The following is a 20,589-nucleotide window of genomic DNA, read 5'->3' as shown; positions in this document are numbered from 1 at the left end:
ATGCAGAATCTACTGTTACAAAATCTCATATCCTGCTCTGTATAGTGGCAAGTCACATGTCCTAGTGGGAAGCCCGCATGCAGGACATGAGAGTAGTTGCTCTCTCCTGCTGTCGATCCTGGTATTCTGGCCTGGTTCACGCATAATGCTAAGCCATGCGTTGCAAACTGTGGTTTAATTGGACCATCCAAACCCAGCCCACAAACAACCCTTGGTAACAAACCAGAGTTTGCTGTTGGTTTGTAAACCTTGTTCCGTGAACCCGGAGGGACCATATAGACATAATGACTTCCCATTTCATGTCAGACACTCATGCAGGTAGCTCAACGCATAACATAGCAGCACCGCATGCCAGGCTCCAAGAAGTGTGAACCCAACTTGAAATTAGCACCTGACTAACCAAGGAAGGCAGGGGCGGGGTTGAATTTATTTTCTTTGAAAAATGCTCTCATGATATTCACACTTCCCTTTTCCCTCTTTCTTTCTTTCTTTCTTTCTTTCTTTCTTTCTTTCTCACATTCAGGTTTTCCGGAAGCCAGCACTGCGGACACATTCACTGTGCATACCAATACCGAGAACATTATCACTGCCTTGACCCGGAGTGTAACTATCAGGTAAAAACCAAATGAAAATAAATCATCGGCGGGGGGGGGGGGGAGGATCCTTAAATAGTACGGTGGGGCAAAGTTCATTCCCAGGCTTTGAAACAGCAAGGGTTTGTTGGGGAGAGGGGAGGAGCTTTGTTTGAGTCTTTTGAGCGCCACACTGGCTGCGAGCTAAATAGACCAGTGGCCTGATTCAGCAAAAGGTAGCAACAGTGAGATCATCTGCTTGGGAAGGGCCAGAGCTCAGTGGCAGAACACATTCAGAAGGTTCAGTCCCTGGCATCTACCAGCGATAAGTTCTCAATGGTAGTTGATAGGGAAGGCCTCGTTCTACTCGAGACCCTGGGGAGCAGCTGCCAGTCAGAGTAGACTGGCCTTCCCCCAACTTGGTGCCCTGCAGATGATCATTGCCCATGCAGTAGCCAATGTGCTCTGAGTCACAGTAGCTGGCTGTAACATCGCCTCCTGCAGGAGCGATTTTCCCATTGGCACAAGGATCGTTTCTCAAGTCTTGCATTATTAATACAGCATCTACGGAGTTGTGCACACGCAATACATTTGAAGCATGTTTGTTCATGCCAAAGAATCCTGGGAACCGTAGTTTGTTGCGGGCACTGGGAACTGTCGCTCTCTGTGGAGTAAAATACCGTTTGCAGGATTCTTGGGACGAAGTGGGAGCGTGCTTGAAATGTGCTATAGATTCACAGTATGTATGCAGCCTGTGAAGCCACCCCAGATTTGTTTTCTACTAGGAACCTGGCACAGTAGATAGCTGTATCATTGAGATCAAAGCCTACTGTGCCCCAGGAACACTTTGAGATTTGGATGGTGGATCACAGGATTCAGCCAGAGGAACTGAATCCTGGAATTTGTTCATGCAACCATGAGCGTCCCTGCAAATCATTTTTGAAGGTTCTGCACATGACAATACCCTGCCGATGACCAGCTGGTTAGATACAGCCACTGCCCCGTGGAGGATTAGAAGGATAAATACGTGTCAGAGGCACTCACAAAACCAGTCACTGTACCCGTATGTACAAATTGGGGTGTCTTCACCATATAACTCCCCCATAGGCCAGCGAAGGGGGGGAAACCTGCATCCCTTCAGATGTTGCTGGACTCCAGCTCCCATCAGTCCCAGTCAGCGTGGCCAGGGGTCGGGGTTGGTGGTGGGAGCTGTAGTCCAGCAACATCTGGAGGGCTAAAGGTTCTTCACCTCTGGCATCAGCTAATGGTCTGCAGACACACAACCTTTTTTCCCGAAAGGGTAGCCTCATCATCGGACCTCAATTCCAGTGGCATCATCCTATAAGCAGGCTGCAATCAGCTTCCTGTGACAGCGCAAGACGAGTAGAAACCTTAAGCCAGCAGACACCATTTGAAGCACAGGCTTCCCCTGGCTTCCCCTGGAGGAGCTGCGCCGTCAAGCAGGCAGGGGCGGGTGACAAATCAGGCTCAGCCTAGCTGGCCAAGTGACGCCTCAGCAGCTACTGATGCAAAGCAGCCATTGAGACAAGCAGCGGTCCTGAGATTGCGGTTTAGTTTCGGGAAGAGATGGCTGGATGCTGGGAGGAAGGGGCAGAAGCCAGGCTGCAATTGCCGGGAGAGGTGCCAGGGCAAGATTGTCAAGCCAGCTTCCCAGTCACATGCTGTGTTTGTTTACTCTGCACTTGAATCTGAGCGAGTGACGCCGCTGTTTCTGTGGTTAGGGCCTCCACACGTGGTGGGGCAGGAGGTGTGCAAGGGATTCCCAGGAACTGCCCGCAGCGGAATCTGGATTTCTGCCCTGGCACCCGCCAGGCTTGGAGGAACAACTTCAACCACAGCAAGGGAAACTGGCCCAGTCCTGGCCAAGCCCTGGGGGGCCCCGTGGGTTTCTATTGATTGAACCGGGGATGTGGGCAGTGACCATTCTGCACCAAAGAGGAGCCATCTGTCTGATGAGACGGGCCGTAAGGAAACAAGAGGGCCTTGAAGAAAAGGGGGGAGGGAGGCTCTTGCAACAGACCTTGGGAGCTGTCCAGGCCTGTGGGTGGAATCGCCTGATCCCACCAGGGAATAAAGCTTTAGGCTGAGTTTTTCCAAATGCAAATTACCCTGCAGGCGAGATATATATTTCTTATAATGAACGGCGCTCAGTAATAAGTGGCCGCAAATTAACGGTGATTGGCAATGGAATTCCTGTAATATAACGCCTTGGGGAAATCAGCCCGTGGCTCTTCTTTGGCGTTCCTGTGTAAATCCCAAAATTTAATAAAAGCAACCAAAATAGATCAGGATTTATTTTTAGTATAGCAGGAAAATGGGTGGGAATTGGGGGAGGGGGAGATATTTTCCTATATGTGTCCAGAGGGTATTTTTCTTGGCATCTAGACAACCTACTCCATCCAACAGGCTAAACTGGGCTTGTAGCCTCCTTACCAGAGCTTGGAATAGGCGTCTCGAGGTGCTGGGTACTTGGAAAGGGAAGGGTTGTCTGCATATTGAAGTCTTGCCAACCAGGTGTCTCTAAGAATGGAAACCTGCTTTCCTAAGCTGTAGGAAGGGATTTTAGCTCAGTGGCAGGGCATCTCCTTGCATGCAGAAGGTTCCGTGTTCAATCTCCCTGAAACCCTGGAGAGCTGCTGCCAGTCAGTATGGACCAACGATCTGACTCGATATAAGACAGCTTCCGATGTCCTGAGCTAGGGCAGTTTCATTCACAACACTTCAGTTGGTGCTTGCATTTTCCATTTCTCCCATTTCAAAATAAAGCCTCGGTTGGCTGGGATGCTGTTTGTTGTAAATCCAACCTTCTTTTGTGGTGTTCACACATTGCCACCCTTTTGCCATTACTTATGAACACACTGTTAAAGCTACAAATGGCTTTAGAGTGCACAGTTGCTGAGCCTGTATGAAAGGGATTCTTCCTCCAAAGGCCCTCCCGCAACTCATGTTTCCCCACCGCCTCAAGTAGTACTTAGCTTTCACAATTTAATGTGGGACTGCCTCTTCCACACTTCCCAAACCAAGGTGTGAATGGAAAGACAGCTATCCTTCAAACACTGCAATTCTCCAGATTTTGCAGTGCAGTTTTCTGACCCAAAACCGTGTATAAAAATGTATTTGCAGGGGGAAATCCACACAAAGTATCAAGGAAAACAATGTACAAAAGTGTGTTGTCTCATATGAAATTGCTTACAAAAAAAGCTTATATTGGGTTGTACCCAGTCTCAGTCCTGCTCAGAATATACTCATTGGAATTAAATGGTGTAAAACTGACTTGGGACTATTGATTTCTATGGGTTGGGTCTAACTTAGTTGGGTAAAAAGGTAAAGGGACCCCTGACCGTTAAGTCCAGTCGCAGACGACTCTGGGGTTGCGGTGCTCATCTCGCTTTACTGGCCGAGGGAGCTGGCGTTTGTCCGCAGACAGCTTCCAGGTCATGTGGCCAGCATGACTAAGCCGCTTCTGGCGAACCAGAGCAGCGCACGGAAACGCTGTTTACCTTCCCGCAAGAGCGGTACCTATTTATCTACTTGCACTTTGACGTGCTTTTGAACTGCTAGGTTGGCAGGAGCTGGGACCGAGCAACGGGAGCTCACCCCGTCGTGGGGATTCGAACCACCGACCTTCTGATCGGCAAGCCCTAGGCTTTGTGGTTTAGACCACAGCGCCACCCGTGTCCCACTTAGTTGGGTCCAGCCCAATAAATGATAAACTCTTGTGGAAATTGGGCAACCCAAACTATGCACACTGAAGAAGAAAAAAGAGAAACTGAAATTGACAAAGATCTGCCCCTGCCTCCCTGCTCCCACCCTGCCTCACCTCTTTTGTGTCTTCCTCTTGCCCCCCAGAGATTCACAAGCAAACAGGATGTGATCCGGCATTACAACATGCACAAGAAGCGGGACAATTCCCTCCAGCACGGCTTCATGCGCTTCAGCCCGCTCGACGATTGCAGCGTTTACTATCACGGCTGCCACCTGAATGGGAAAAGCACACACTACCACTGCATGCAGGTAACGATGCTGGGCTTCTGCCATCAAGTGGCACGGAGAGCGAAGGGACCCCCAGGGCTAGTATCTGCATGGGTGTTTTAACAGAGCCACCAACCCTCACACGTGGCATGCATTTCCAGGTTGGAGCTAGGCTGGGAGGGGTGTGTGTGGTCCAGAGATTCCTTGGGAGGGGGGGCTGTAGCTCAGCGGTAGAGCACCTGCATTGTGCAAGGATCAATGCTTAGCCTCCCTTGGTAGGGCTGGTGACACCATGGAGAGCCGCTGCCAGCCAGTGTAGACAGTACTGAGCTAGATGGACAAATGGTCTGGCTCAGTAGAAGGCCACTTCCTATGGTTCCTTGAGCAAAAGTCATCTTCCACCATGGAGCCAACACGTTGCTGTGAGGATTCATAATGGGATTCTTATCTTTAAAGATACTACTAGATCCCCCCATAGCTGCTTCGGGGAAGGCTGCTCATCTTGCCTGCCTATTGTGCCAGCTCATGGGATCAGGAGATCTAGAAGAGATTTCCCCAACCATAGTGCCCCAGATGTCGTTGCTTACCCACACATTTGATGTCTGAGATTGGGTTGTGTCCAATGCTTGTCCTTCTCAGACTAGATACATTGGAATTAATGACTTGACTAACATGTGTCCACTAATTTCAGTGGGTCTACTCTTGAGTAGCATTTTGTTAGCCACAACCTTCTATCTCTGGCAACCCACAGTGGCCAAAAGGATGTGATTGATTTTAATAGTTTTTGGAATGCTTTTTATTGCTTTTAGAAGGCTTTTTTAAAATAATGCTACAGATACGTTTGTCACCCTGGGCTCCTTTCGGGAAAAGGGCAGAGTATAAATCAAACAAATAAATAATATCTGTATAGCCACATGTTGCAGAAGGCAGACCTAGAAACCCCATTTATAGGCACAGATTTCTGAGAGATCCCTGTTTCACCAGGAGGTTGATTTTGGGCAGAAATCTCTCTGTCTAGGCTCACCTATCAGAGTCAACCCAAAGATGAGTAAAATGAGCATTTTTCTAAAGAGCTTTTTATTCAGATGAGTGCCATAGGCAACAATGGGGAACGTTGCTTGATTCCGTCCATTCCCGCTCAAATTTTGACAAGAAGAGTCATAAACAGCTCCGCTGTGTACCCAGGACAGGCACATTTCCTGGGTGTGGGGGAAAGGCCAGAGTTTGGAGTGGAGAGCTGATATTTCCCCCTTACACACATCCGGGCAGATCCTTTGTAGGAGTGATGGAAGGGTCAAGCTCTGGGGGTCTCTCTCCAGGGTGCTCCTTCCTCAAGCCAGAGAGGCCATCAGAACTGCCGCATTCCTCTGTTGATATACAACCTCTCTGCGCAAGGCCTGCCCTTTAGCAATCGCGTTTGTCCCTTTGTAGCCAGCTGCTAAGCCAATCAAATATTAATAACAGCCCAGTGTCAAAAGAAAGAAGGGAAGAAAGGAAGCTGGCTCTCTCACTGCCAGGGAAAAAAGAGGTTTGCGAGAATTATGGTGCAGCCTGTCGCTGCGAGGGGGGTTTCCAAAGCCAGCCATTTTGCAATCATGCCATCTCCGGAAGCCGTATGTCAAGGGTGGGGAAGCTGTGGCCTCCAGGTGGCGTTGGGCTCCCATCAGCCCCAGCCAGCATGCTCAGTGGTCAGGGAGATGATGGGCGTTTTAGGCCAGCAACAACAGGAGCTGGCCTGTTGTTCTTCAGGCTCTCTTGCAGCCATGGAAATCAGGCTGTCAGGAGGGGAGCCATGGTGTGGAGAGATCCCTTACCCTAAAATACTTTAAGCCTACCTGTGCAAGGGGGATTTAGCCCTTGGGTGTACTCTCGTTTCTACCAAGCACATGGGTGCTCAGGAGGAGGCCATCAACAGCTACCGGCCAGCCACAATGGCTATTCTCTGCCTCCACAATTGGAGGCGGTTTGCTTCTGAATACCAGTTGCTGGAAACCACAGGAGGGGAGAGGGCTCTGGTGTTCCAGTCCTGCTTGCAGTTTTCCCACAGACATCTGGTTCACCACTGTGAGAACAGGATTCTGGGCTAGATGGGCCATTGGCCTGATCCAGGAAGCCCTTCTTATGGGTTTCCATGGAAGCTTATGAGGTCCCCTCAGGGAGAAGATCAGCACTGACCTGGAGGGCCACAGGAGGGTGTTGGGTTTGTTCTGCGCTGTCCTCTTACCCTGCAAAGGGTGGCCTGGCTTTGTCTTCCCCAGCCCAGGATAACTCCGAAATGTTTCTGGACTCCCAGTTCCCATCATCCATGACTCCTGCCTGCCTGGTTTGGGCTGATGGGAGTTGAGGGTCCAGCAACTTCTGGGAGGAAACTAAGCTGGCAAAAGCAGGCCTAGCCCATGTGAACAGAGAGCACACTCCTACAATGGGATCCGCTGCCCCGCAGCAAAAGCGTTTGTGCGGAAGGAATTCTGTGGGAATGGGTAGAAAGGGTTGCCCGAAGCCAATGCCCATGTTAAGAAGAAAAGGCCTTGGAACAGGAAGAGTTCCCAAATCGAGCAAATATCTCTTAAACAGCAGTATTTGTGCCTGGCCCTCTCCTCCCTCCCCCCCCCACCTTTATGTCCATAATTGGCATGGACAAAATTCAGTTAGTTGTTTATACCAATGGACATTTTTCATGCTTTAGCACAAAGAGCCCCATTGCGAATTATTCATGAGGAGTTTTTTGTTTAATTTTGCCTTTTAACACCACGGCCGGGTCTGTCTTCTTTCAAGGTGTCACTGTGGAAAGAAGCCCATGTTCTATCGGGAATCGCTTCGGATCTCTCTCTCTCTCTCTCCCCTCCGCCCCCTACTTTTTCCCCCCTGGGTGTTTTCCAGATGTTTTGTTATTGCCTCTTTGTATCAACCCAAGCTGAACCGAACCAGGAGTATGGGGCTGGTGTGGGGGTGGGAGACAGGAAGGGTGTTTTGATTTGCTTCATTTCTGAGATGGTGCAGGCGTTGGCACATGACACACAGAAGGTGGTGGGGAGGGCGAAAGCGCTCTTGGCGGGCACAGTGGCATTGTCAGATTCCACTGGAATTTTACTCAATATGGCAAATTAGCTCACTTTGCTCAGGAACAGCTGAGGGAGGAGGTAGGGTTTCAGCATTCCATTCCCAACACACACACACATCACGCCTGTGAGTTTATAGCAAAGCAGATGACAAAGGGTGTTCATTCCCCGTGGCCAACTTGATAGGATAGCCAAGTCTCCTGCGCTGGTCATTCACTGACCATTCTCACAGTGGCTAACCAGACGCCCCAAGGGGAAGGCCACAGGCAGCGCTTGAGTGCAGCAACAACTCTTGTAATTTCCAGCAGCTGGGATTTAGAGGCATACTGCCTCCTGCACAACTATCACATGTGCCTGTCTCTGTTACATATTGCTGTTACGTCACCTTGGACTGTGGAAGCAGACCCACTTGCTGGAAGCTGACCAGGTTGATCCAGCAGCTGCCAGCCTGACCTTCCAACTCCTCTACCTTAAGTGGGATAGGCCATAATTTTAGGACTGTTTCCTCCTCTCCCCCACTTGCTATTTTGGGAGAGGGACCCTGTAGCTAGAGCATGTCCTTTGCAGGAAGAAGGCCCCATGTTCCATCCCAGTCATCTCCAGTTAAAAAGATTGCAGGTGATACGGAAGACCTCACTCTGCCTGAGACCCTGGAGAGCTGCTGCCAGTCAGAGTAGGCAATACTGGCCTAGGCTGGTAAATAGCCTGGCACAATATAAGGCAGCTTCCCTTGTCCTACTCTCTGTCACCCCCATGCCCTAAGTGTAGCTGGAGCGAATATCTGACCCTTTTGCTCTGCTGCCAGGCAGGAAAGTTTCAGAAGTCATGGTATTTCTCCCAGGTGGAGATGCTCCTGTCCTTTATAAACTCTCTGCTCTCTCCCCAGCAACGTCTCTCAGGTGAGCTTATATGTCACTCTTTCTTTCATTTACCCAACCTTCACCCCCCCCCCCTCCTGATTGTTCCTTTGCACCAGGTGGGCTGTAACAAAGTCTATACCAGCACTTCCGACGTAATGACTCATGAGAACTTCCACAAGAAGAACACCCAGCTCATCAATGATGGATTCCAGCGGTTTCGGGCCACGGAGGACTGTGGCACGGTGGACTGCCAGTTCTACGGGCAGAAGACCACTCACTTCCATTGCAGGTAGGCTCTCTGCAAAAGGGGGAAAGAGTTCAGGTTACCCCGGGGGGGCATCACTCCTCTCTAGCCTGGTGCCCTTCGGGGCTACATGTTGAGCTACAGTTGCCATTGGTGATGGCAGCTCTTGTTTACAACAAGCACAACCAAGAAAAATCTAAAGGACATGCTGGTCCAAAGAAAGACAGGTCTTACAGATCCTGCCCCATTAAAAGAGGCCACAACTACTTGAAACCCTTCACGTTGAGGGCCAGAAGCTTGGGTAAAGAGGAAAGTTCCCGCCTGGTGCCTAAAATTAGATGAAAAGAATGCTTCCCTGCAAAAAGCATTCCACAAGTGTGGAGTCACCACTGAAAAGGACCATTCTCATGTTGCCACCTCTCTAGACCTTCCTCAGTGAGGACACACAGAGAAGAGCCTTAGATGACAGTTGCAGGATCCAAGTCAGTTCATGTGGAGAGAAGCAGTTGTTGAGGTACTTGGGTTCTGAGCCGCATATGGCTTTATAGGTCAAAACCAACACTTTGAATTGAGCCCAGAGTCTAACAACAACTGGACTGAATTGAGTTGGAGTCCAACAACATCTGGAGGGCCACTGGTTCTTCATTCCTGATGTACACCACTTGAGGATGACCCATGGAGTAATATGAATATTCCTATCTATGGCAGCTCATTCACAAACAAGAGCTTGTGGGTTGTCTCCAGCTAAGTCCTGCCCAGAGAAGACCCACTGAAATCAATAGAGCTCAGTCGGTCCTGTCCATTAACTTCAGTGGGTCTACTCTGAGTAGGACTAGCATTGGCTACAACCTAACTATTTCATTCTCCTGTCCCCAAGTGACAGAAATGTACATGTGGATTTCTCTGAGGTTTTTGCTGGGACTCTGAAATTTAAAAAATAATAATTCTATAAAGTACCACTAGAGACAGGAACATTTTGCAAAAATATTAATTCATGTAAAAAATCATATACCAGAAAGTGAGAGAACAAAGGAAAAGCAAAGAATGAAAAGATGGTGGCGGGGAGGTGGATCTAGTTACAAATCGGGAATCTCTCTTATACCAAAGCTTAGTTCAGACCTCCTTGTATTTGAGGCATATCACTTGAACCTGAAGGGTAGCAGAGCATCTGCTTTGCATGCAGAAAGACCTGGTTCCAATCCCCAGAAGCATCTCCAGGTAGGGCTGGGAATGTCTCCCGTCTAAAACCCTGGAGTGCCACTACCTCTCTGTGCTGACAGTACTGATCTCACTGGACTAATGGTCTGATTCAGTATAAAGCATCTTCCCAAGTTCCTGTGAGAGCAATGGTGAGCTTTGCTCCTTAACCCTGGTTGCTATCTGCATAGTTTGGCACAGTGGTTTCCAAAATGAAGCCAAGATCTGGGGTAGCGGGTGGAGATCGAACTGCTCTACATAGTACTTCTGCTCAGATATAGGAATGCCTGCCCTGTTCTATGCCTGATCCTCTGCTCTCCCTGCCTCACCTCACAGGCGTCCTGGTTGCACTTTCACCTTCAAGAACAAGTGCGACATCGAGAAGCACAAGAGCTACCACATCAAGGACGACGCCTATGCCAAGGACGGCTTCAAGAAGTTCTACAAGTACGAGGAGTGCAAGTACGAAGGCTGCGTCTACAGCAAGGCCACCAACCACTTCCACTGCATCCGGCCCGGCTGCGGCTTCACCTTCACCTCCACCAGCCAGATGACCTCCCACAAGCGCAAGCACGAGCGCCGCCACATCCGCAGCTCGGGCGTGCTGGGCCTGCCCGCCTCCCTCCTGGGGGCCAAGGACAACGAGCAGGAGGAGTCCAGCAACGACGACCTCATTGACTTCTCCGCCATGAGCTCTAAGAACTCCAGCCTGAGTGCCTCCCCCACCAGTCAGCAGTCTTCCGTCTCCCTGATCGTCCCGGGAGCGCCCTCCTCGGCGGCAGAGCTCTCGGCCTCACAGGCCTCCAGCAAACCCAACAACATGCCGACAGCTTCCAAGATCCCCGGCCTACTCTCCCAAGCCCTCCCGAGCAATATCCCTTTGGCCCTGGCACTCTCCAACGCAGCACTTCCCGGAACGGCGGGCTCTTACTTCCCTATCCTCCCCAGCCGGGTCGCCACCCCGCTGCCCGCCGGCTCCGCCAGCTTGATAGCCGCCAGCGCTTCCGGCACCAACCCAGCGCCGTCTGCCAGCTCCCCTTCCCAGGCCATCTCAGGTTCCAGCGAGGCAGCGGCCACCTCTTCCCCAACTCCAGCAGCATCCATCATGGAGAGGATCTCCGCCAGCAAAGGCCTGATTTCACCAATGATGGCCAGGCTGGCTGCTGCAGCACTTAAGCCCTCGGTGGCTGTGGAGGCAGGTGAGTTTGTTGGCCCTCCTGGTTGAAAGAGGGGGGTTATTTGTCCAGTCGGGATTTGGAAATCTCACACACATGGGGAAAGAAGGGACTTGGGTTGCTCCATCACACTGGAGAAGGTGGGGAGCCTTTTTATTGTCAAAGATAACACAGCTGCTTCTACAGCTCAGGAGACCTTGCATCTAGGCAGCTATTCCCAGGTCCGTGCACTATGGAACAGTTGCAGCAACTGGGAACCACTCTCCCTCCACTAGTTTATGTACCTTCCTCCAATGGGCTGCACGCATGCAGCTAGAGACTATGTCTGCATGGAAGCTGCCTCTGATTATCCCTCTTCAATCCCCTCCTGGTTCTGGAAGCCAATGGTCCAGGGGAGAGTTGAGAAGCACCTGGCCCTTCACTTGCCTGACCGGCCTCTTTTTCCCTCTCTGAAGCTTCCCCTGCCTCTGATTCTTGCTTCCTGGCTGGTACAGCTCCCCACAGAGCACTGCCCCCTCTCTCGAGTCAGACTCCAGCCCCCTTCCCCCAATGCACACTCGTCAGCGTTCTGCCAGTCCCTGACACTTAAACACAAATATAGTTTGAGGCTTCTTCTTGAGATGTGCTTGTGAAGGGGGCCCAGAACCTGTTCTGAACCTTGGTTCAAGGGAACAGGGAGGGAGGAAGATAACTTTTTGTTCTGTTACCTGTTTTCCAGATCAGCTGCCCAGATAGAAAGCAGGTTTGGTTTTGAAACACACACAGTGACTTTCCCAATCTGCTGTCCCAGCCTCAAAGCCCAGCTGCAGAGTCCCACCTTTTTAGTGGTTCATTAAGGACCTGTGAATGGGAGAGATACAGCAGTAACACAAAGCCTATTTGCAAAATAAATGGGTGGCGACCCAGTCATTCTTTGATGGTGGAATGCCAATCTGAGCTGACTGCACCATCATGGCTGACCTGTTCTAGGTCTTTGGGAGAAGCACATTTTGACTTGTCAGGGAGGTTTTGGAGGCAAACAGGGAGGGTTATGTCTTTTCTGGACAAGACAATGACTTGCCCATTTCCTCTGGTGAGTAAAACTGCCCCAGCTGACTCTTTGGCTCGGCCCCCTTCTATTCCCGCACATCAGCATGAACCCTGGATCGTTGCCAGCTCCTTGTAAGCATCTATTTCAGCCAACAGTTTCCTCTGTCCTCTGCTGCCATCCTTCTCTGGGGTGGTGGGGAGGAGAGGAGATGTTTACCCAGATTAGTTTCCCATTGATCCCTCTTTGGAACGGCAGCTGCCTCGGATGCTTTGACTTCCTGGATCTGAAGGAACAAGCAGCACTCCTTCAGCCATCTCGGGACTCCTTGAGAAGCAGCAGCAGCAGCAGCAGCAGCCCGATCACTTCACAGCCAGATTAGGGGCTTTTACTGTGACTAATGGAGCCTTTCGCAGTGCTAGCCAAAGATGCATAGCTGGCCTGTTGCAGCTGTAGCCGGGGAAGCTTGGGTATCACGGGCCTGTTTTTAAGCCTGCTGCAAATGTGCACGAGCCCAAATGGAGGGAATCAGACTTTCCTGGTCATACTGAAAGTTAGATTGCTGTTGCATTCTTCATCAAGATGACTTCTTTCCAGAGAGTGGAGAGAGACAGAGACAGACAGAAATGGGGAAGGCTTTTCCAGCAGTAGACTAATAGACGAGATTCTATTCACACTCCATCTGTATTTGAAATATGCACTCTGGCTTTGCTTTCAGGTTTCCCATTGGGACACCTGGTGGGCGACTGTGAGGACAAAATGTTGGGCCAGATAGAAAGGTTAGGTGGAGGCCTGCAAAAGGAGGGCCAGTCCTCCTGTTGTGCAGGAGGAGGAGGCTGCCTCAGGCAGCACATGCCTGGGAGCCAGGAGTGGGGAGGGAGAGCACATAGCAAGGTGATGAAAGACAGAGCTATATGTGCCACATGGCCTGTTTTGCCCCCTTAAGTCAGCCTGCTACTCTCAGGTGTGGTAAAAAACACTGTTCTGTCACCATTCATAGAATCATAGAATCATAGAGTTGGAAGAGACCACCCGACTTGTCAGCTGGGGAGGCAGGAAGATGCCGTTTTGTCCTTCTCAGGGACCAAAAGGCCAGTGCTGTGCAGAAAGTTGTCAGAAACCTTTTTTTTTAAAATCATTTATTTTTCCTGAAAGAGAGAGGTCATCGCAGGAACTATTCTTCCTCTTTTTAAAAAATAAAATGCCACTTGCTGTCTGTGAAGCAGTTCACCGTCAGCTGTAGTGCCTCCGGGTAGATTAATATTTTAGTCACTTGGGGATTGTGGATGAAAGCCCGGCGGACATCTTCCTGTCAGCAGTTTCCCCCTCTGCCATCTTTTAATCTTTTTCTCTGCGTCTGCCTCATTCTTTTTTTATTTATTTAATGTGTTTTCGTAACTTTATGGGACGTTTGCCCCTAATTTTTTCTTCTTCTTTTGAAGCAATTTCATTATATATATTTTTAAAAAATTAGATTTTTCCAACGTAGTTTGGGACAAGGAGTAGAGACCCAAAGGCCAGGCGGTGGCCCTCTCTGGCTGGGACAAGGCAAGATGGCGGAAGAGGTCGCGCAGTTTGAACCAATCTGATTGGCTGTCAGTTTCGATAGACCTGACACCGCAGACGTTCCTTTTGGGCATGCTCAGTGAGGAGGCCGGAGCGCGGTCGCCAAGGCAACGTTGAGATTGGGGAATGGGAAGGGGGCTTGACTAGCAGTCTCAAGCTGCCACATTGCCTCAGCATTAACAGAGTCTTTAATAAACGCTTAAGAGGCAGCCCCGCAAATTAGTTATGACAGTTTGCGCAGAGCATCAGATCTCCCCCTCGCTCCTGCCGCCCTCCTCCTTTAAAGGGCCCGTAGCCTGGACAACTTTGACATAATTTTGCAATAATTATCACTTGGAAGAATTTCCGCGCCGGGGTGGACGTCAGAACCGATCACGTCAACCCGGCAATAAATGCTGACCAGCAGACTCAGGCCATTCTTTTTCTCCAACCTTACTGTTGCCGTTGTTGGTTTTTTTTTTTACTTTCTTGTGCATTATTTGATATTGTTTGATCCTTATTGTCAGTTGGCTTCCTTTATTTACTTATTTAAAACTTTATGGGTTTTCCTCCCCACTCTCTCTCTCCCTGCTTCCCTCCCTCCTCTCCTTCCCTCTCTAAAACACAGGGAATGGACAACCAACCACTCCTGGACGGTTTAACCCAGCTCAGATTAAGCAAGAGGCTACAGAGAATCCAGGCTCCGTGTCCACCGTGACCCAGGATTCCTTGCAGGAGCACAGCTTGGACCTGAGTGTGAAGGATCATGGGTAAGAGGGAGACTCTGCAGCGACAGATTTGGGTGATGGGGGAGAGGAACATGGCAATGTCCTAAAAGCTTGCTGCATTGAGCGTGGGTGGGGAAGAGGGCATCATCAGAAGCCTCTCAATCTGACTAAAGTGGTTAAGATAAACGTGGCCAGGCCTGCTGCTGGGAAGAAGGTCATTGGAGATGGCAGTTTGTGCACCAGTCCTGTTTGTTCAGCTTTTCAGTGGCCCCCAGCCTGGCTCACGTACCCTTAAACTCCACCTCACCCTTTTTAGCTGTGTAGTGAATCCATCAGAGTTTTGCCTGGGTTGCATTGTGCGGTGCAACCAGCTCCCTCTGCTGCTCGCATGGGCTTTCTTTAAGGCACTGTTTGCCAACCTGGTGCCCTCTTTTGTGCTTTGGACCACAACTCCCATCAGCTATGCCAACTGGGGGGGGGCTGATGGGAGTTGTCGCCCAAAACACTTGGAAGGTGGCACATTGGCCTAGTTGGCATCCAGACACCCTTCATTCATTTCCTTGGAGTGCTGTTATAACTCAGAACCAGGACGGGGTTGAGCAGTGAAGAGCAGGACAACAACTTGGCTGTTGGACGTAAGAACTGTCACTCTCCCGCTTACATCTCAGCCAAGCCTTCAGGTGCTGGACTGGTTAGGCCAGTGAGCTTTACCCTGGCTGGCTGGAGAGAGTGGCTCCCACCTCGTCCGTCCTTCTCCAGCAGGTGGAATGTGATGATGGGGACCCCAGTTTGAAAGGAGAATTAATTGCAGTCGTCGTCATTCCCCCCGCCCTCACCAATGCACATCTTAACTAAACCCTGTTGGTTTGTGTGTTCCAGTAATGAATCAAATGGCCACACAGTCTCGGCAAATTCATCTCTTTTATCCTCGCTTATGAATAAGGTAAGAGCCATCCATCAAGGGCCTTTCATTCCCCCCACCAAGAGAAATTAAAGCCACGGTGGCGAGGTGGGGAGGGAGGGGGAGACGCGTTTGTTTTTTAATGTTTTGCCTCTAATAAGATGAGTTTGTACCATTTAAATTTTGAGACCATTTTTCATCGGGTATAATTTCAGAGCCACTGCTTACGAATTAATTTAATGAACTGGCTGAAGAAATATATCGCAGCCTCTGACATCTTCTTCTCTCTCCCCCCACCCTCCTATCCCTTTGGAAACGGGAGGCCTCCGAAAGGGGTTTGTTTTTTAATTTCCAAACCAGACAATTCCTCTTTTGTTTCCTGTTATTAATTCTATTTATTTACCGTAAAAGTTTTCTGAAGGTGGTGGCAGGTGGTTATTTTTCTGAGTGGAGGAAGCAGGGCAAGCGTGGGGGAGGGCAGGATATACCTGAAGTTTTGAGCCAGGATCTTTGATTCCATGCTTCCAGCACCCTTGAATGCCACTGCTCTGGAATATTTTTTTTTTTTAAGTGCATAATTCTTTTGTTAAGTTGGGGCAGGGGAGAATAATTATGCACCCAACAGATATATTTTTTCATCCTTTTACATGATAAATGCTACTTTGGCTAGATTAATTGTGCCCCCCGTAGCCAGCTGCATCTGCAGTCTGGGTATCCTCAAAGCCAGCCTTCGGTGTCCTGTTGCGTGATGAGTTTTCGAGGCATCCCTGTTTTCTTCCCCTGAGCTCTGAGCGTGAGATCCAGCCAGGGCACAGAACCCCCCAGAAAGGACAATGTGACTTTGTCTGATGTGTTCTCTCTCTCTCTCTCTCTCCCTCTCTCTCTCTCTCTCTCTCTGCCTTCCCTTGTCCATCCATCCCAGAAAGCTTTTTATTTCCTTCTCTCATCAGGATTTCAGTTGTTCTTTTAGCACATTATCGAGCTGGACTGTGCCACTGTGTATTTTCAGCTCTTCTTTAAATATGTCAAAGCACCTGCTGATTTGGATTGTTAGAGGGTGGGGTTTTTTTTTGGGGGGGGGGGTTGTTCTCCAAAGAAGGAAACTCGTAGAATTTGGCCAGTTTTTTCTTTCTTTCATAAACTGTATATACCGTTATACACACACACACACACACACACACACACACACACACACCAAAAAGCACTCAAAGCGATTTTGTTTTGTTTTGTTTACTGACTGTAGATAAAACCTGACTGTAGCCCCAGAGAGCACCAGGAACTCATTCTGCAGAAGTGGGCTCCAGAATCTGATCTTGAGCCCTCTTCAGATTTCTCCCAGCAGCTTAATACTGCTTCCCAAAAAACTGACAACCAAGGAGAAGAATTCCCTTTTGTAGTGAGGGAACCACTCATTATTAGACCTTAAAGCAAGGAGCATCACTGCTCTGAGAGCCAGTATAGAGAGGCAGGGACCTATTTAACAACTGCCAGGGGTCTCCTTCCCCAACCTACTGGCCCGTGTGTTTGTGCTAGCTGAGGCTGATGGAAGTTGTACTCCAAAATGTCTCATTGTGGAAGGTTTCCCTACCAAGTACACAGTTGTCATAGGATTTGGACCTGGGCTTCCTTTGCTCCACTTGACTCCACTCCCCAAGCCTGTTCTTTTCTGTTACTTTTTAGGACAAACCACAACTTATTTGTGGGATAATCTCAGACGAACTCAGGTTTTATCTCCTAACATACCGCATCTACCTTCTCCCCACAGATGTCTCAGACCAACCCCAACCTTGGCAACCTTCTTGGCTTGAAGGTGGAGGCTGACGGCAGCCCTCTGGGAGCTTCAGGTGATGCCACGCAATACCTGGGCAAGACAGTGAAGGCTCTTGTCCAGGAGAAACTCTCTGAGCCCTGGAAGATGTACTTGCGCAGGTGAGGGCAGGTTCTGACCCAGGTTAGGTGGTGTAAAGGGGATTGGTATGATACCAACATTACCCACTTAAAAACTGTTTGGGGATTTTGTGGCACTCCCTGCTGAGGCTGGGCATTTCTGCTCCCTGTAGAGAGCCTAGTAAAGACCTTATTTCAGCAGACATTTGGAGATCGTTGTAATGAAGCGGTATATAAATTGTCAAAATAATGACATAAGGCTGCCTGTGTTCCTGCAGCAGTTCAAGATGGCTGTTACCATCTCAGCCCTGTCTCTGCTGCATTTAGATGCTTGAGCAGCACAGGTTGCACAATGTCACAGCCACCATAAATCTAAATTATCATGAGTTCCAAGGCTGTAATCATTTACATTTTATTTTACCATATTTAACTATCAAGTGGCTCACAAATACAGCCAGAAGCTGTATCATTCATTCAAAAAAATGTTTATATGCCGCTGTACCATAAAAATGTATCACAGCTGTTTACAACGAATATGAAAACAAAAAACCAAACAAAGAAATCATGAAAAGTTTAGAACAAGTGAAAAGAAATTAAAAAGGAGCCTCACCAATGATCGAGCTGGAATATAATGGTTCAGGCAATTTCTGCAGGATCTTGCTTTAAAAAAGTAAGGCACTACATAAAAACAAGGAGGGAAAAACCAATATATCTAAAAGAGGAGTTGAAACAGATAAAATGAATTGCTATTAAAGCCTAAAATAGAACATACTTTTCCTGGTGTCTTCAAGAGAGTAAGGAAGGCGCCAAGTCAGTATATCTGTGGAGAGAGCGGTGCATTGAAGGAGCCACCACTGAAGAGGCCTTTCTGGTTGTGGCCTGATTTATTAAGGTTGTGGCGCCCAGTGAGGGATGTCAGCATACAATCTCAGTTGAGAGCTAGGTTCAGATGGGAGCAGGCAGCCCTCCTGATGCCCAGAAATGGGAGAGGGGGGCAATTTACGGCGAGCCTGCAACCCAACTCCCATCAGCCACAGTCAGCATAGCTGGTGGTCAAGGATGATGGGAATTAGAGTCTGACAACATTGGGAGGGCCCCAGATTTCGCATCCCTGGATGCAAGGCTCATGGTTGCTGGGAGCCCCATCCAGAAAGGAAGCTCCCTGCAGTGTCTCTGCATGAGTAGCTGCTCTGGCTTTTATTAAGACTGATGAAAACAGGGATGATGGGGCACCTGTAGCCCTTCCAACTTTTGTTAGGGCTGCAGCTCCCACCAGCCAGCATGGCCAATAGTCAGGGATGTGGGAGTTGGAGTCCAACTACATCTGGAGCGATGCATATTCTTCATCCCTAGTTTATGGACTTAGCAATCAAAACCAGCACTATGAATTGAGCCTGGGTCCTACTGTGTGTTCTGTGCACGTCACTCCTTAGCAGGTCTCTCTCCCCTGAATCAGTGTTGTTGCCCCGATTCTTTCTGCAGGCTCCATTCCCCTGATGATTTCTCTGCCCTCGTTCTGGGGCTCCCAGCTCCTCCCAGACTAGCATAATTTGTAAATTTCATTAAGTTGGCTGTTTACTCCCTTTTCCCAGATTACTAATCAAGACATTAAATAAATTCAGACCAAGCCAGTCTCTTTCCCGGCAGGACTCATTGCACGCACACACACACCCAAAAAAACCTTAGCGGCAGTCATTTGTCATTCTCCTTTGTTTATGATCCTTCAGCCTGTTTGTGCCCCAGAAGCTGTTACTTGCACCCCAGCCAGTTTGAGAACATATGAGAGACGCTATCAAAATGCCTTTACTTAGGAGACGGATTCATTGCCTCCCTCCTTCCACTCAGTTTATAACTATGTTTTTCTAAAAAGTAATCCAGCTTGTCCAGAGAGAGGTTGCACTCTTCTAGAATCCCAAAGCTGTTCTCAGCATTCCTTTGATCTTCTAGGTGTTGAATATCTTTTCCGTAGAGATATGCCGCATTAATGAACACCTTGCCACCCCCCAAAACAATTCTTAGAAAAATTGTGGGGGCCGGTAGAGGGGGCCTTGAAGCTCCCCCTCCCCAGATTTTCAAACCATCAACACGTCTGCTCTCTTCAGACAGTGCCAGATTTGATAGAGAAAGACATTTACAGATGTCTTTCATCCTGAAAGGCAAACTATCTAGCTATCTGTTAGTACTGGATAAACTAGCAAGAGCTTTCATTCAGATAAAAAAAGGACCATAGCATCAAACACTAATGTTGCTCCACTGAAAATGTCAATTTAAAGAAAAGAAAATCTTTGCCTTGTACAACAGTAACGGTCCTTGAACTATTTTAAGCCATTTTGGTGTGGTGTGTTACCAACAATATTTGGAACACTTCAACCCTTCTTTTCTTGAAATTGGTTCAAAGCAGTCAAAGACTCCACCTTTCCAAATGTGATAGAGAAGAGTGTATTAGAAGTGGCCTTTCTTTTCAAAGTGCCAGTGTCCACTGACTACATTTCAGTTATCTCATGAGCAAAAGAAACAGTTTCCTTCTTTCAGGATCTCCCCCTGCCCTAAAAAAGGACACCTTCATCAGTGTTATTTTCAATATGTAAATGTATTTAAATTCAACCGATTCAAAGCCAAACAGTTAATTAAAACATTGACATTCCTATGGAATGATATCCTGATTTCCTCCTGCTCTAGTGAATTTCCCCCCTTTTGTCGCGCTGTATCTGTTTGATCAGCCAAGCCATTATGTTTAGGCGTGTGTAAGCTCGTGTCCTTGTCTCCCTGGTTCAAAGCCGACTGAGAAGTCTAGCTAAGCAAACGTAACTGGCAGCTGTGGAAGAGCCCTTTTTGGCAGGTATGCCTTGCTCCCAATATGCGAGAAAGCATCAAAGAGGCCACCAGCTTTTGCTGATTCAGTCCCCACCATCTCCAGCTAGGGTTGGAAAAGGCACCTGCTTGAAGCTCTGGAGGGTCATAGAATCAAGAGAGTTGGAAGGGACCCTGAGGATCAGAGTCCAACCCTCTGCAATGCAGTAATATGCAGCTGTCCCTTACGGGGATCGAACCTGCAACCTCGGCATTACAGACAGCACTGAGGTAGATGGACCAGCGGTCTGTCTCAGAATAAGGCAGCTTCCCCATTTCTCTCTGTTAAGGTCTCATATATATGTCTCATTTTGGCAGATTTGGTACCAAGGACTTCTGCGATGCTCAGTGTGACTTTCTTCATAAAGTGCATTTCCACTGTGTGGTGGAAGAATGTGGAGCCCTCTTCAGCACCTTGGATGGAGCCATCAAGCACGCCAAGTAAGGGGATGAGCCAAGACACAATGAATTTCAATGCAAACACACACAATACTTACAATTGCTCTCGATTAAAAGGTTGGAGGGGCAACCCCTGGGGTTACAGGAGCTGT

The 20,589-nt window shown here is 48.9% G+C and overlaps 1 protein-coding gene across 10 annotated transcripts in view; it reads left to right on the top strand.

Annotated features, from left to right (window-relative positions):
- CASZ1 (castor zinc finger 1) overlaps positions 1-20,589 on the top strand; it is a 446,064-nt gene that overhangs the window by 408,243 nt on the left and 17,232 nt on the right. For all 10 annotated transcript variants that reach the window (XR_013841587.1, XM_079986666.1, XM_079986664.1 and 7 more), the window contains 8 exons: positions 524-614; positions 4,443-4,607; positions 8,601-8,773; positions 10,262-11,124; positions 14,301-14,442; positions 15,280-15,343; positions 17,067-17,230; positions 20,357-20,479. Coding sequence is in view for 9 of the 10 variants with exons in the window: in XM_079986666.1 (XP_079842792.1) it covers positions 524-614; positions 4,443-4,607; positions 8,601-8,773; positions 10,262-11,124; positions 14,301-14,442; positions 15,280-15,343; positions 17,067-17,230; positions 20,357-20,479 (1,785 nt within the window). In the remaining variant the exon portion in view is untranslated. The remainder of the gene's footprint in view (positions 1-523; positions 615-4,442; positions 4,608-8,600; positions 8,774-10,261; positions 11,125-14,300; positions 14,443-15,279; positions 15,344-17,066; positions 17,231-20,356; positions 20,480-20,589) is intronic.

This window comes from Podarcis cretensis, assembly GCF_951804945.1.
Source record: "Podarcis cretensis genome assembly, chromosome: 8".
Taxonomy (NCBI): Eukaryota; Metazoa; Chordata; class Lepidosauria; order Squamata; family Lacertidae; genus Podarcis; species Podarcis cretensis.
Note: the sequence above shows the minus strand (reverse complement) of the source record. Positions and strands in the feature narration are given on the sequence as shown.